The following is a 17102-nucleotide window of genomic DNA, read 5'->3' as shown; positions in this document are numbered from 1 at the left end:
TTCCTGACTGGATCAACTTGAGGAGAGAAGCTGCCCACCGGCAACACTCTCGCTGGAGTTTCTTACATTACTGGAGATTGTCACGAGGCCAACAGCGTTTCAATTGTCGTGGAGGACGATCTGGAATCGTTGTGGAGGCGAGATTTAGAACAAGAGGATTGGTACAGAATGGAAGAGAGTCAAAGAATTTTCTATACTTAGATTTAGATTCGTCAGTTATGTATGAGATTTTGAGATCGTTATGGAGAGTAGAGTTAGACACATAAAATAGAGATATCGTAATCTGTCGGAGAATTTTTGATAGGAAGGACTGTATTCTTTGTGAATTGGAATGTTTGGTTGAACCCCACAGCTCAAGTCCGTAAGTCCAGATCGGATTTAGGTACACTGTTGTATATTAGTCGTTTATGTTCCAGTGGTAGTTTGGATTGTCTGCCAATTAGTCGTAACAGTAATTTGTTTCGTCGGTTGAGTTCTAGTCTTTTCAGTTTAGTGTGCGGATTCCACGTTAGTCTTTTGTTGATGTACATCCCAAGGTAGCGAACTAAATTAGCAGAAGGAAGAGGAATTGAGTTAAAATTTAAAGTGGGACAAGAATTACGACGCAGAGTAAAAGTTATCTGTTCGCACTTTTGAGTATTGAATTTGACTCTCCACTTTTTGGCCCAGGGTTCAAGTTTGTTTAGATGATATTGTAGATGAGAGGAGGCTGTAGTGGCGTCTAAGTTAGAAGAGAGAATAGCAGTATCGTCAGCGTAAGTGCAGAGCAGTGTGTTTGAGTCAGTTGGTAGGTCAGATGTGTACACAGTATAGAAAAGCGGTCCGAGAATACTTCCTTGACGTACACCAGCCCGTGCCAGAGAGTAGTCGGAAGAGGCAGATCCACAACTTATCTTAAAGAAGCGGTCGGTAAGAAATGATAGTATAATCAAGTAATAAGTTGATGGAAGAGCACTCTTTAACTTCCACAATAGTCCTGGGTGCCAGACTCGATCAAAGGCCTGAGCCACGTCGAGAAAGGCCCCACAGCAATATTGTTTCCGCTCCAGAGAGGAAGTCTTTCTTAATTAAAGAAATTGTCCAACGATACTGTTATCAAATTAATACACATGATTTAAAGATTAGTACATAATACAGTTTGTTTATTTACCATTTCTTGTAAATATAATTCTTGAACAAAGTTCCCCTCACTGCTTACCCCATTCCAGCAGAAGTTCTATTATTATAGACAGATCTATGTATAACTAATCGCACCAACAAATTTAAATACAATCGTAGAAACCATTTTTAAGGAAATCGCAAATACATAAAATATTCTCACAATAAAGATATTTGATTGATCTCAAATACCTTCCGGTTGGTTAGTAGTCCTCAAACTCGAAAATTTAGGAATATGTTAAATCATGTTTAATACAAACGATGGGCATTTACAAATACTGTAAAAAGAAAGTAAACGCTCTCCACTAGCCCAAAAATGTCCTTACTAAAATCTTTCAAGCGAAATTTTACAAATAAACTTTATACATTTACAAGTGAGCATGAGGGTAACAAGAAAAATCGTTCGAGTCATATGCGAATAAATCTTATATAAGTGAACAACTACTCTACAAAAAGGTGCACACGAAATTTTAAGTTTTTTGTAACCTTTCTTTCCTGAGTTAGTGTTCTCGCACATATGTACTGACACTAAACGGATCTTTTCTTTGATTACTCGAGTTCGAAAATTGGAGATGATCTCAGTATTTTCCTTACCGAAGTAAGAAAAAACAAAAATAAGTAGAAAGCTAAAACCTGGAACTCCGTATCGTTTTAATGCATTGCACAGTAAAAGTAAAACTTATCGTAAATACAACATCGTGTTTTCAATATTTCTTAATAGACTTGCTTACTTTCGGTAATTGGAGAAAATTAGTCAATCAATTTTTCACTTTGTAGTAAATTTTTATAAATAGGTTTTAAAGATTTTATTTAAACTTTATATTCAACAGATTCAACTTTCTGTGGAATGATTTTTCGCAGATAAACGATTGACTGGAGAATTAAAATAATTATACTTTTCTAAAATAAAAACGAATTTTTAAATAAAGGAAACAATATCTACCAAGAAAGGAAAAGCCAAATTCTCTTTTTCAAGTCAGACCTTCTTTTCACCATTTGCACTGGAACTAATTTCTTCGGAGTTACATTATGCCAGATGACATGTAAACCAACCAGAATCAATCCTCTAATAGCTGAGCCTGCAACACAGTGTTCGTTAGTGTGGAGTATAAAGAGTCTTAAGTTTTACACAACAGTTTGAATAAACGAAATATATAAACCCGAAGGGTTAGTCAATGTGAAAAATCTAATCAAAAACAGAACAAAATAAATAATTTTCTTTAATTAAAATAAATTCTTTCAAATTACGTAAGTATAGCATGATTTAAGACCAATTCAAAATAACCCTACAAAACCTCTCCAAATCATAAGACAGAAAGAAATAAAAAAAGAATGCAAATTTCTCTAAGTAGAGCACTATTTCCTAAGAAAGTCAAACTGAAAGAGAAATTCTCATTAAATAAAAAAATTAAAAAAGCAAACAAAATAGAAATAAAACATCTGTTACCAAGTTGATATACCAAGTATATTAATAACTAAATTAAACACTCATATCAATATTTTTCTATTACAAAGTGCATTTTTTGCATAATTGTCTAATTAAATTCTGTTGTCTCCATTTCAAACGGATATAAGTCCCACCTTCATTAATTTACATTTTCCTACAAGAAATACCTAATTTCTTCCAAAATTGGACTTCAATTCCAAGAAATGATAATAGTCTCCTTTTTGCTTTAAGTTACACGTAGAACAACTGACCTCTTCTGCCATGATAATTAGGATACATACAACTAACGTCCAACTTTAAATAAACTTATCACAAAGTGAAAACTGTTACCACATCTTAAATAGTTTTTGTCTCCCAGATTCAGTTTTACTTATTTATACAAATTTGGTTGACACACTTTACGTTTCAAAGTATCAATTAAATTAAACTTCTTTAAAAACATTTTACCTTATCAATCTGAACTAGCATGAATTTTCGAATCCATAACTTATCTTCTAACAAATAGAAGCTTATAAATCTTCTAAATCTTTTATCCAGTATTTATTTTTTTTAAATTATTTCCTCATCCAGAATCTTTATTACACGATGCGCTGGCAGTGAAAGTATTTTAGAAATGTATTATACTTTAAAGGCAAAGACAGTACTAAAAATAACAGGTCAACAGCGTTTCAAATATACGGCACCATTTATTTGGTGTAAACGAAAAACATTTAAACAGAGTTATCAACGGTATCGTACCATTTACTCCCCAAAACCTGTGTGCTACACAACATTACTGTTACTGTTACAGAATTAAAGACTTTCAATTTTACCGTTAACTAGCATCATTATTGATCAAAATTTATCGCCACGTGGGATTCGCCCACGTTTCATAAACTCATCCTTTCTTGCAGATATTGGCCTAACGATAACTACGGTTCCCATTGTAAAAATTCTCCAACCATACCTAGCTTCTACCTTATTATACTTCATGCCATAAATTAAAATAGGAGCGAATTACTAAAAGTAGGATTAATGAGGTCATTTCAAAATTGTACCCTCTACTTCCTTCTAGTTAATGGACTGCAGCCAAATGTCGTGCTTTTTCCTGTGTTTACTAATTCCCATATCTATTTAGAATCCATTTATAAACTTTTTTCGCTCTTACTGTCTTATAATAGTGTATTTTCCCTTTCTTACAAAACAGATTATATTCCTAATTTTTACATATTATATAAAAACAGATTGTATACGTAAATACTTGAGCTGGGATTGCAGTAGATTGTGGACATGTGCTCGTAATGCAAAAGTCCAAGAAGGCAAGGTTAATAAATAACCAAGTGGTCGAAAATCAATTTGATCTAAGGCAGTTATGGACCGGAAGAAATTTATAATCGCATCTCAATAAATCCAATTCGCTTTACCCTTACTTTCATTTTTTCAATTCACTCTTAAGTAATCGTAGCAGATTACTGTACTTCGATTTTCAAAATAACAATTTACTACCTTTTTCAAATCGTCTGTTTAATTCTTCTGCATTAATGGACTTTCTTCCTTCTTCCTTCGACACATACAGATTGGTTTTCCTAAAAGTAGAAAAATTATTTGCTAAGGTTTTTACATTTTTTTAAAAAGAATAGGGATAAATGAATAAACTTAAACTTGTACAAAACATTAATTAAGTGAAAATAAATAATTTTCTGCACCTATTAGATTTATAAACAAATTAATACATTGATAAAATTAATAATAATAATGGGGAAGAGAATAACTGGATAGTTAGCGTTCTGGATTCCCACGCGGAGATCACTGGTTCCAACCAGCTGCTGATCTTTAGATTTTCTCCCTTAGAGCTTCTTATAGCTCTGTCCGATAATGAACAGTGTAACGAAAGAAAATTATCCGGAGGCCAACAGTACACTGAAAAAAGCTATTGCTCTAATTAATAGTTGCTGAAAAAAGTAAAAAAGTCCAACTTTCTGTCGTGTTTTTTTTACGAAGTGCATTTTAGGGTAAGTAAACAAATTATTTACATAATACCGTCAAGATTCCTTAATCTCCCTTAACGTTATCCCTAATTAAAAAGTGGCTAAAATATTTTTCTCGAAACTTACAGGGCAGGACCTGTAGAAGTGATCCTCAGGACAATTACAAAATCCTGAAGGACAAGGTTAAAAAGAATAAGTTTTTTTGTTTGTTTGTAGACACAAAAGAGATGGATGTAGCTCCTTATTAGGCGTAATTGGGAAACAAGTATTATTTTCTAACATAATCTAAATAAGTCTCTTAAGGCCAAGAGAGCTTTACAACTGTCTAACTGTTTGGCGTAATACGAATTACATACTTCCCTATATTACTTAATTTCAAATTTATTTTTTGAAGTCTGATTTTAACAACATTTAGCGCTACCCAAACAACATGAACTCCAATTTTCTGTCTCAGAAAATAAAATCGTTGAAATGGTCATTTAAATGAATTAAAATCTAGATTCATTGTAACTTCTTTACAAAGAACTATTACCCTTCATTTCTTTAGTTTATACACATTTTAGAAAAAATCATGCAATCTGTTCGCCATTGGGAGTTTTACAACAATACGACGGCCTAATAGTTTCCCTGAACTAAAATTGGTTAGAATGTTGAACTACTGAGACGCACTATTACTTCTAGTGACTGAGTTTCGGCGCGATTAGAAAACTTTATCTGAATTAGGGAAGGATCAAGGCAAGGTGTAACACAAATATGAAATTAATCCAGCTGCACATTAAGAAATCTTAATTTCTTTATATCTAAGATTGAACATAACTATTATATCCTTTGACTTACTTAAAAAGATAAGATAAAAGAATCATCAAAGGAAGTGACAACAATAAACTGTAAATAGATATTAAAATTTCTTTGATGGTAACAGTTATTGTTGATATATCTGATGAGCCTTCTGCAAATAATTGATGATTATTAATATAAAACAATGATTTATTTCTTCTTGCTTAAATAACTAGAAGCCAACCCATCCTCCAAAGTATTATAAGCACGGTAAATTGTCTAAGTACAATAAACTTTCAAATAAATACTTTGCATTGAAGCTTAGAACTCTTATAGAATGTAATAAAGTTCGTTTCAATTCACTGAAAAAATTATTTTGCTATAACTGTTAAACAATTCTAATTTTGTTATTATTGGATAAATGGGTTAAATATATTAAAAATACTGAAATGAAGCGTGCCAGTCGGCCATATTCAACTATATTTCTATTATAAAAACAGGGGTTAGCCAAAAAGCGCCCCAACGAGACAATCAGTGTTGCCACTGGGAAAACATTATGTGGTATACAGTGAGTATATAAAAAAAACGTACAAATATAAAAGAATATAAAGTGCCTAGTTCACATGTCTATATCTGACAGTTATATCACAGAACTATTTTCTATATTTAAGGAAAAATCGAATGAAGAGTTGAAAGAAGAGCGAAGAAAAGAATATCAAGAGAAAAGAGTGTGGAGAATAAAGAGATCAAGATCATAAAGAACGGAAGGAAATCGAGTAATGGTGCTTATAAAAAAATCTCCATCGATGATCTGATTGTTATAGCTGAAACTCAGGCGATGCTAATTTTATGAAAACAAGGCTAAGACTAGTTCAGGAAAAAACAAAATGGAGTTTACCAATTTATTTTTTAAAAAAAGGAAAAGTAAAGTATTCATTAGGATGAAAAAAATAAATGCCAGTTTTCAGTCGTGATACATTTATTCTGCCGAACTTTCGACCTAGGGCCTAGGTCATCTTCAGGGCTAGTTTAAAAAGTAATAATTTACATTACAGGGTTGGTGTGTCTTCTGACTTGACTTAAATGTAATGTAAAATATTAGTTTGTAAACTAGCCCTGAAGATGACCTAGTTCCTAGGTCGAAAGCTCGGCAGAATAAATGTATCACGACTGAAAACTGGCATTCTTTTTTTCATCCTATTGAAACTATGAATCGGTCATCAAAAATAATGAACAGCAAGTAAAGTACTCATGTTACATTTTATGTAACTTGGTTCCACCCAGGAAACAGAGAGAGGCTCAGAGAAATAATGATAATGTGCATCCTATACATTAGAGGTGTAATATAAAACATTAAATAACCCTGAATCCGTTTTATTTATTTTTATAAATTTATTTTCTGGCGATTAAATTTCTGATGATGATACGATAGTTAAGCATGGGTTACTACTGACAGGCGAAAAGAAAATTGTAGATGAGCAAAATGGAGTACTAGAGGTCCACTCCATTCTGCAAAGTCGTGCAGAATTTAGAGGACCAGTTAAAAGAAGTTAAGGGCGTACAGGGCATGTCACAAGAATTAACAAGCAGAAATTCAATCGCCAGAAAATAAATTTAAAAAATAAATAAAGAAGTCCAGAGCGAAAAGAAAGAGAAGCAGTCCAAAGTTGTCACAGCTGAGCTTTAAAATATTTTATTTAAATATAAAGGAGTGATATTCTTCAATTTGAACATTGAATATAGTTTCAATTTACAAACTATTTTAATCGGCCTGGCACAAGAGCATTAGTTTTATTCCTTCTTTTCCACAAATAAATAATTAACATTTTTATTAACTACTTTCCTGGTACATTATACTATTTATATTCTATCTTTAAATACTAACATATGCATACAAACTCATATAAATAAGGAAATTACATATAAACATAGGCTTTTTGCTGGACACGTTAGCCGAAACCTAGTTAGAGAAAGTAATAAACAAGGGAATCATTACAGCTTTATAATTTTTTTTAATGTGATCTTAATTTAATGAAATTTCTGAAAATCAATTATCATGTAAAACCTAGCTTACCTTCCGCTACTCCAAAAAATAGCATAGAAATAAGCATAGTTGTTAGTACTAAACAAATTGCTATTATTGAACGTTGTGGCCTTGTGAATAAACTTCGGGGATGCCTAAAACAAAATTAGACAAATAAACACTAAAACTGGATAAAGATTCTCATTAAGAAAGAAGATTTTTTCTGAAAAATTACTCATAATAATTTATCTTGCATAAGTGTTTCTAATTGTTTATTTATTTTTAATTTTATAAGGAAATAATAACATAATAGGGAAAGGATTAGTTCAGTGTTAGTGAATACTGGATACTGGGTTCGAACCCAGCAGCTGGCACTTATATTTTCTCTTTCTAGGAGCTTCTTACAGCTCACTATTCTGGTGAGAGACAGTGTTGTCTGTACGAGAGAATACTGCCCAGAGGCTGGTATTGGACTGAAAAAGCTCCAGGCCAATGAACTCAGATGTTGACGAGTCTTTAACCAAAGACTTTACCAAAAATTAAAAATAACAATAATAGTATTAATAAAATATCAAAGAATACATACCTTAATAGTATACTGCTCCAAGTATGCGTTTCTCTGAATCCTTGTAAAGTATTGTTTATCAATAACTCGGTCTTTGTTTCAGCACTCAAAGGATGGAAAATATATAGAAAGTAATGAGTGTGCATATTCTTCAGATTGGAAAATGAAATCCATTGCTCAATAGGAAAAATATACTGTGCATTGCTTGACAAATCATAAATATAAATTTTTCTGCAGAACCTGAAACGGTAAATGAATAATAGTACACATCCTCGCGTACCTTCTGTCACAAGGAGTGCTAAACATCACTTAAAAAGACGGAAAAAAAAATCGCATCATTTTTCATATAGATACAAAAACTAGTTCAACTTATATTCGATTCTTTAAAAGAACAATAGAAATTGAAGAATTGAATAGTTAATCTTTTGATTTAAAACTAGTTTTTGAACACCTACAACAGAAATTCACAAATCAGATGAAGTATTTTTGTCCATTAGTGGTATATTAATCGTGCATGATAAAGTGAATAAGTACTATTATTGGCTTTTATTGAAATATTGGTATTCTCTGACCAAAGCGAGTTTGGTTTTTAAAAAGACGTCAGAAAAGTCTGAAAAGGTACCGACTTAGGAAGCGTAAGTGGGCACGAGTTAAGACACAGCGTGCTTTTAGGTTAATAAAGGTCTAAACGATTTTGAGAAAATCTTTCACAAAACGCAATAGGCAAACTAATCACTAATAGATATATAATCTACTAAAATGAAAAATGTATTTAACTAGTGTTTCCTGAACTTATGTGCTAACACTCACACACACCAGATGATAATCACAATCAAATTGCTGCAAGTGAATTAGTTTACCAAAAACAGTCTTAATTCATTGAAACGCAGATGCCTCTGCCTACACGCATAAGTACAACCGAGTATAACTGTTGCCATTTGTATGCGGAAAAAGTGCTTTTGAAATCATTGAGGTACGATTTAAACACCGGCTTAAAGAAAAACGACTTAGGAGACTTTCCCCAACTTACATAAACATGCACTTCAAGCCTGCCTTGAAAAAAATGAATAAAAGTAAGTGAGAGTGTTCTATGGTGGATCCTTTTTAAAAAAATTAGCTGCAATTTCTCATCTTTCTTGAACTATGCTTAACCGCATAGCACAAAACTGAACGTGAAATTGAATGAGAGTCGAATATTTATATCAAAAGTCACTTCATTTCTCTTACACAATAAGATACTACCAACACTATTTCATGCAAATTTAGCTTTAATTTATTTTATTCATGCTTTTTTGAATTTAAATTGTATTTTTTGCATATTTAAACATTTCAACACGAGAAACATTTATTTTTAGACGAATAATGCATTAAGGAATAAAAATAAGAAATCTCTACGTACCATGATGGAGACTTTCCTACATTATCGTGCCAAATGGCAATATATTTTACTCTACCGAGATCAACAGGGGTAAATATCAGAAACCAATCATCGTAACCTGTCTTCAGCGTTGGCCTCAATTCGCTCTTAAGAATATGTGCCTAAAACAATCATTTTTAACGGTTTACAATTAAAGCTGATGAAGCTGAAAAATGAAGACGACTAATTAAAGTCTAGGGGCATAATGGCCTTAGATTTTGACGCGCCTTAAATTACAAATCATATCTCCAGTTATATATAAACATACATGTACGTTATATGTACGTATAGTATTTAGTTTATAGGTTACAACCAGTTACAAAGAAGTTGTTTTTTTTTTTATAAAAAAAAATTCCAAAATAACTAAATACCGAAACAATAGTAATAAAACTAACAGTATCCTGAAACCTCCTTTTGTATATCTATTCTAAATTGTAAATAAACTTTTTCAAATTCAAAAACTAACACTACAATCACTGATCCTGTAGTTTTCCGACAACTGCCTATCTCCCCTTTTGCACAACATAAATAGCACAGTGAGGTGCCAATCCTCTGGTTATTGTTCGGACTCAAGAATTTGGTGGACACTTATGTAATTGTATACTACTATTCATCTTTTTTATAGACTGACTGATTCATGCAAGTAGAAGAAATAATCGCTATTTTCAGCATTATTTTTTATTTATTTTAGCCAAGCTTTCGACCAAGGGACTATAAAATCTTCAGGACTTGTATCATTTGATATCTAATTAAGTACAAATCTATTAATAAATACATCGATACATCAAAAACCACTATTAGGTTAACACATCCTTATAATTATAAGCCCTGAAGACAATTTGTATATATGTATCTTGTCATCTAAATGATCTATACCAACTTAATAACAATGGAAATCATCTCATATCAAGGTTAGGAATTATCCCAACGACAGGTAAAACACTACACCAAAACTTACTAGGTTAGATCAAAGAATATTCAACTGCTGGAACGAAATGAAAAAAAAAACTTAGTCAAAATTTACCTATATGATCATTTTCTATTGATCAAGAATCTCTTGAGCCTTGGCTAAAGAAATGGAGAATTAAAATAAATGAAAGCAAATGTAATTACATTACGTTCTCCCTCAGGCGAACAATCCTTCCTCCCGTTTACCTTAACCTCCTCTTCCTACAACAGATTGTGTTAAGTACCTAGCACATTTCAAGGACAAACGTCTAACCTGAAATCCATAAACTAGACTCAAACGGAAAGCACTAAACAGACGTTTCAAACTTCTCTCTAGACTTCTCGACAAACGATCTAAACTTCACTACAGAATAAACGTCTTATATCTACACCATGATACTGAAACCTGTCTGAACTTACGGAATGGAACTATGGGACTCAGACATAGATTCCAATATCTACAAGAATCCAATTCTTCCAGTCAAAAACACTCCGTAGAATCGCTAATGCTCCTTACTTTGTATCCTAACTCTACCTTGCACCGAGATTTCCTTGTTCCCTATGTTTCAGAAGCTGTAAGATCCCGTTACATTAAATTCCATACTTCAATTACCTCACATCCCAATCCTCTAGTATCTCATGTTACTACTCTACCAGGAAATCCTCCCAGGTGGTTGAAGCGCAGGTGGCCACGCGACTTCTAAATAAAGTAACTGCTAGAGTTCAATTGTGAACTGTACCTCTTTGAGAGTTTAACCAACGGGTGAATTCTCCCCTCATGCTATCATATATTTATCCCAAGTGTCATGTTGTATCAGCTTTACTTATTGCAGAAATATACTGCAGTTGTGGAAATAAATAAAGTTAAAAAAAAAAAAATCATTTTACATAGAGAATCAATGATCTTCACAAGGTGATTGGGATAATTAGATCCTTCGTCAAACTTCTTATTAGGCAACATTCATCCACAAATATGGTGAAAGATCTAAAGCGCGACTCTGCATTGTTTACTCGAAATTGCAAAGCTTAGGTTCCGCAAGGCTAGTACATGTCTGTATACAAAGCATATGGCATTGGTAGTTAAACGCAATTAATGTCAATAAAATATCCATATTGAAATTGGATACCAAGAACAAAAGCAGTAGAGCAATAACTATTGAACTAACTGAAAGAATATCTACAAATCATACGAATAAGATCACCATTGAAAGTTTCTTGTTGAGCCAAATATACAGATAGAGCTCTTCTTCACTTAAAAGAATCAAATAAATAAATAATGCTAAAAATCAAAGAAAATTTTCATTTTTTACGAATAAAATTAATGTTTTTGAATTAGAGATACTCACATGACTATTTCCAAGTTCACCATATATTTTAATACCAACGTTAGCAGTAGTTCCAGAAAATACTTTATTACCAGTATATACTGCTATTAAGTAAATATATTGATCAGTAGAATAATTATCTTCCAATATTAACACAAGTTTCTGAAATGCATAAAATGAATTTAATTGGCTTGTCCTACCGAGCTTTTTGTAAATAAAATGTTGACCTGATTGTTAATTAAATTAAGCCATTGAGGAAGTAAAATATACTCGTATTTCATCTCTATCTATCAGTACTTTAATCAGAATCATTCGATAAAAAGGGGTCTTAAACAAAAATGTCCTTCTACTAAGATAAAGACTAAGTTTCCTGCCTAAATATTCCCATTTAATATCAAATACTCATACATGGGAAGTCAGTTACATAGAAATTCGTAATGATATATCTCATTAGGTCTAGAGGTCGTTTAATTCTAGCACTAATCGAAAAAGCTGCTTGACTGCGATAATCATTAACATTGTTTAATCTTCTTACATAAATACATTTTTTAACACATAAGCCTACTCTGTTGAAGAAGCAAACGCCGCACAGTTGAAGATCGCAAGAACCTCCTGGTGGCCTGTTAAACACTGCGCTGGGGAAGCATTAGAAGAACCAGAAGTGCTCTGCCAGTTAAAAAGGTATTGCCTTAAGGTTATTCTTTCCCATGGCAAGTGGCAATTAAAATTTTGCTATTGTTTGTTGATAGCCACTTACATAAAATAGAAAAATAGTTTTGAAAGACAGAATTGTGATGAGATAGTTGAGGAAACGGGGTGTCTCTGATACCTATTGATGGGTGGACCATTAGACCCAAGAAATGGTTGTCCATTTGATAGCTACGTTACCAGCTTAATTAAATTATCTAGAAAAACAGTGTTATGGTTCGAAAGGCAGAACCGTAAGTAACAATGATCATGTGAGAGAGAAGACTTTAATGAACATACGTGCGATAACAACCGATCGGCTTGATAGCAAATAATCTGACTTGCCCACACGGAGTCAAGGCATAGAAGAATGCTCTCTCTCTGTGTGTAGGGAAGTCTTCTGCGTGCTGTGATCTACCAGGTTCTACACTCCACATGTGAGGGACTGTGGATGCTGAAAATGAGAGAAAGCAGACATACTGCCGGCTCCTGTCCTCTATTTTATTGTATTTATTTATATTTTGTTCTTGGGGAACCCGCATACAAAAGACGAGCTGTACAAATGAAAAACTAAACAAACAAAATAAAGCACATTAATCTTACCAGAAAAAGAGACCCTCTCTACAGAACCTAGTTTCCTAGTTGCCTCCGGGAGATAAAAAAGAATCCAAGAAACACTGTTGTGGGCTTTTCTTGGATAATCTCACTTTCCGCTTTCTGGCTTTACTGACTTTCGTAAATCTGATGTGCTATGTGTGCCTGTTTCCTCTGGATAATATTCCTGACCACCCAAGTCCATCAAAAGCTTAGAAATATCATCTTGTGAACGTATAGTTTTTGCTGTTGTATTTTCTAACATACGTAAGAAAATCTTTCCTTTTTTGAACCAATTAAATTTGATGTTACATTTTATTGAATTGATTTTAGGTGCTTATATAAGTTATATGTAAGAGAAGACATCATTTCAGTGATATAAATTTTTTCAGATAGTGCACTAGAAGGGATTTCTGTTTTCTCTTTTACCTTCCTGACAAAGTCTTTTTTGTTAACATTACTGATAAATTTAACTAATATTGGTCCTTTATTAGTACCATTTCTCACTCTGTAGTAGGAGTAAACTCTGTCACGGTTTGATGGAAATACTTCGCAAATTTTCTTAAACATTTCCAGTAAATTCTCCACTGGAGTTTCTGTAAGTTGGTAATTTTAATACCGTTGTATTTGGAAAACTGAAAAGTATCATTCAGTTGAAGTTTCAACGCAGTAACCTCTTGCTTCAGTTTTACATTTTCTTCCTTAATTAGTTAATTTCTTTATGACATTTCTTGAAATCATCATATACATTTACCGACTTTCTTTTAATTTCCTCTTTACAACTATTAACTGAGGAAATATGGGATTCATGCATTATTCTAATATCTTCTCGAAAAGAAAAAACAGCAATTGCACAATCTGACCACAGAGCGTCCAGTTTAGCCCTGACTGTTATGGTCATGGTCCAGAACCCCCACAGCAAGCACTGTTTGTATTCTCCTACCACTATCTGAGTAGCAACTGTTTTCTTACTACTTCTCTCACTACACTTTTATCCGAATAACTATTAATAAAATTAGCAACATCACTCAGAGACATTGAAGTAAGATTTAGAGCAAAAATTATGATTTTCACCTCAACAGAAAGCTCACAAAAACTCTTTCGAACGGTACCACTTTCTTATAAATTGCACAAAAATTAAAGTAAAAAAATGTAAGAAACGCAGAGCAATATAGAGTAGGTTTTTCTCACGAGCCCAGCAGAACCTTAGCCCCCCCCGCAAGGCCACTTCTATTCATGCGCGTTATGTGAAATGAATGAGTTAATTCCTTTCACTTCGGATTGCGATGAACATAAAATAAATAGTAATAAATCTTGTTAATTTTTTTTAAGGACAGGTAACGGTGACCAAGGTAGATCCGCAGAGAACGTATGCGGTTAGAATTGAATACATATCTTTTAGTATATTAGGACTCAACAACGCATGCTAGCAGAACTGCTAACCACATTCTTCTTTGTCGGGTCACTACCATTAAACATTAGAGCTAAAATTCTAAAATTAAAGCACTAATGTATACCTGTTCCACATTGATTCAAAATTCATCAAGTTCGGTAGTTGTATTCCTTTTTTTAAAAAAATGATAATTATATGCGTAATTATACATTTTTTAGTGATGTAAGATGAAGTATTAAATATTTCCCTTTAATTCTTACCTTTATTTCATCTCTTTTGTCCATAATTCTTCCCCATGTTATCAAAATAATTAGCAAGAGTAATAAAGTGCCAACCATAACTGCAGCATAAAAGTTCATATTAATTGTAGTCAATAATTCAATATCGTGAATGAAATCAATCTTATTAGGCACAGGGAATACTGCTGCAGAGAATAATGAAAGATGACTACATATACAATGCACTTGTGCCGGTGTGAAGTCTTCACCAACCTGCAATGTAATGAAGTTAATGTTAACAGATTTAGTCGGAAGAAAAGAATAATGCCAATTTAAGTCATGATTTTTTTATATTGCTGAGATTTATCGTAGGGACTAGGTCATCTTCAGAGCTTAATGACAATACAATATTTTTATATTGTTATAAAGTTCGTGTATCTTCTGTCCTGCCTGCTAATCCGGAGTTCATAAGCAGCTACTGTATTAATGAAACTGTCACCCAAAACAATGAACAATACTCGCTATCAGATTTTTTTAAATTAATGTGGTAAAATAAATTATAAATTAATAATTATTCCCACGAGTATAAACATTACTTTTCTAGTATTTTTTCACGCAAATATTCCTCATGCACACTTATGTATGCATGCATGCATTGACAATGCATCAATAGAATCACACACCAAGCAAACATTCTCCACATAGCACATCTATACCAAACATGAACTCATAAATTACACAAGAACAAATGAAATAATATTTACATTTAAAATTAATAAGTAAACCTACCTGACAAGCACCAGACACCCAACTTCCATCGCCCCATACTTTACAAAATACACTGTGTCCTCTTATTTCATAAGAAACTTCAGTTCCAGCTGGTGTCTGAAAAAATATATATACATAATATATAATTGCCACATAAACTAAGTTAGAAAAAAACACTAAGGTTTTTGTTATATTGAACTAATTTCTGCAAATTTTCAATGAGAAAAATATAATTCATAGAGCGGTGTGAAAAAACTATCTATTGCTGTTACAGATCACGAATGTTTTCTCGAAAGTGAACCCACTTCGTGGCAGCGAAATAATGTGAGACAGAAGCATTGTAAGTAGAAGTCAAAATCTTAACAGCAATCAAAGAAATACTTGCTACGATGATAATATCAACTATATTATCCATTACAGCCAACCCAACCACATTTTTAGTCGAACCTATTTGTTAACTAATAGCAGTCTGGTTTATAACAATAGATCGTATGTAATCGAGAGAATGTGGGTGAGAAATGGAGAGCAACTTCTGGCTTTGTTAGAGTCATTATCACGGTAAGGCGTGGCCGTCGAGACCAGGTCGGATGCTATAAAGATCCAGTCTTCTAGTGAGAGGATATTGAGTTTTTGACGATTTAGTACCAGTCTGTAAGATGTCCAACTTATATCAGAAATAAAAAATCTTGCATGTGTTGGAAGAAACGACAAAGAAAATAAGAGAATTAAATTTCAATATAAATTAAATGATCATATAGATTTGGTGGAGTTTTTCCAAAGTAAGGATTCGTAGGTATGCTAGAATATGTTGTGAGATGAATGGATCAATGCTACCAAGATAACTATAACATTGGTACAGAAGTTGCTAACATTAGGATAGAAAATGACCCTTGATAAAATAAAGACCTAGTTAATCAGAAATTTAGCTAAAAACAATTATCCCGAAGTGCCAGGAGTTTCAGCAGAGACAAAATTTTATTTGATGAAATAATAAGCATCCTTCAATTTCAAAAGATTATCAAGATGTTCTTTGAGATTTACAATTTCTTTTTAGAGAAACTGTAACAACCGTATAGAAAAAGTTACAAGATTCAAATAATAAAAGATATTATCCAGCAACGTACATACAATCCAGGTTGCAAAAACGTAAGCTAATCATAATATTATTTTAAGTACGAAACTGACCTTCTTATCAAGTAATATACCAATGTAAACAAAAACATGGTCTTTATTGTCTCGAATAATGTATGAAATATTATGGCTAATCTTTTCTAAATCAAAGTGAACGAAAACTGGCCTTTCATCTTCTAAAATAATCACCTAAAATTAAGAAACATTAATTTATAAAACAATTAATTTTTTTAGAATTTAATTTTGAATGATTTTATTAATATTATTATTGTTGATTATTGTCAATAGCGCCCAAGGCGAAACGTAGAACATAATAAATAGGTAAGTGATAGAACACCTACTTCAATAATTTTTATTCTCTCAACGCTTCAACATAATTAACACTATACATTTAGTGATTCCAGAGTACTTATATAGTAAAGATACTTTATGAAGTAACTGATTAAGAGAAATTCGTTTCTACTTTATGCAGAAGAAATTAGGAAGTTAACTCAGGAAGGAAGTAACCCTTATAATTTATAAGTCCTTCCATGGAATTTTTAGAACTATCCTTCGAGGTAACCACGGCACAATTACGCCCTTTGCATGTCAGACCTGAGGTGTTGCAGGATCGATTTACATCAATCGATCAATCAATGTTGCAAGATCAATCGATGAAATCAAAAATTTCCTACAGTTTTTTAT

The 17102-nt window shown here is 32.6% G+C and overlaps 1 protein-coding gene across 13 annotated transcripts in view; it reads right to left on the bottom strand.

The window, feature by feature from the left end:
• Positions 1-17102, bottom strand: part of LOC141458560 (uncharacterized) — a 96293-nt gene that overhangs the window by 15416 nt on the left and 63775 nt on the right. For 8 of the 13 annotated variants that reach the window (XM_074136708.1, XM_074136711.1, XM_074136709.1 and 5 more), the window contains 10 exons: positions 16473-16607; positions 15309-15404; positions 14562-14792; positions 11649-11789; positions 9337-9476; positions 7959-8177; positions 7424-7527; positions 5410-5521; positions 4091-4170; positions 2102-2237 (listed from right to left, as the gene is read on the bottom strand). In XM_074136708.1, coding sequence (XP_073992809.1) covers positions 2102-2237; positions 4091-4170; positions 5410-5521; positions 7424-7527; positions 7959-8177; positions 9337-9476; positions 11649-11789; positions 14562-14792; positions 15309-15404; positions 16473-16607 — 1394 coding nt within the window. Of the gene's footprint in view, positions 1-21; positions 121-2101; positions 2238-4090; positions 4171-5409; positions 5522-6516; positions 7310-7423; positions 7528-7958; positions 8178-9336; positions 9477-11648; positions 11790-14561; positions 14793-15308; positions 15405-16472; positions 16608-17102 lie in introns of those variants that run through there. The other 5 variants (XM_074136717.1, XR_012461052.1, XM_074136710.1 and 2 more) reach the window with 5 other exon arrangements.

Source organism: Rhodnius prolixus, unplaced genomic scaffold (assembly GCF_049639745.1).
Source record: "Rhodnius prolixus isolate KJV_2025 unplaced genomic scaffold, Rpr scaffold_5, whole genome shotgun sequence".
Classification (NCBI taxonomy): domain Eukaryota; kingdom Metazoa; phylum Arthropoda; class Insecta; order Hemiptera; family Reduviidae; genus Rhodnius; species Rhodnius prolixus.
The sequence above is the reverse complement of the archived record's forward strand: the minus strand, read 5'-3'. Positions and strand labels throughout refer to the sequence as shown.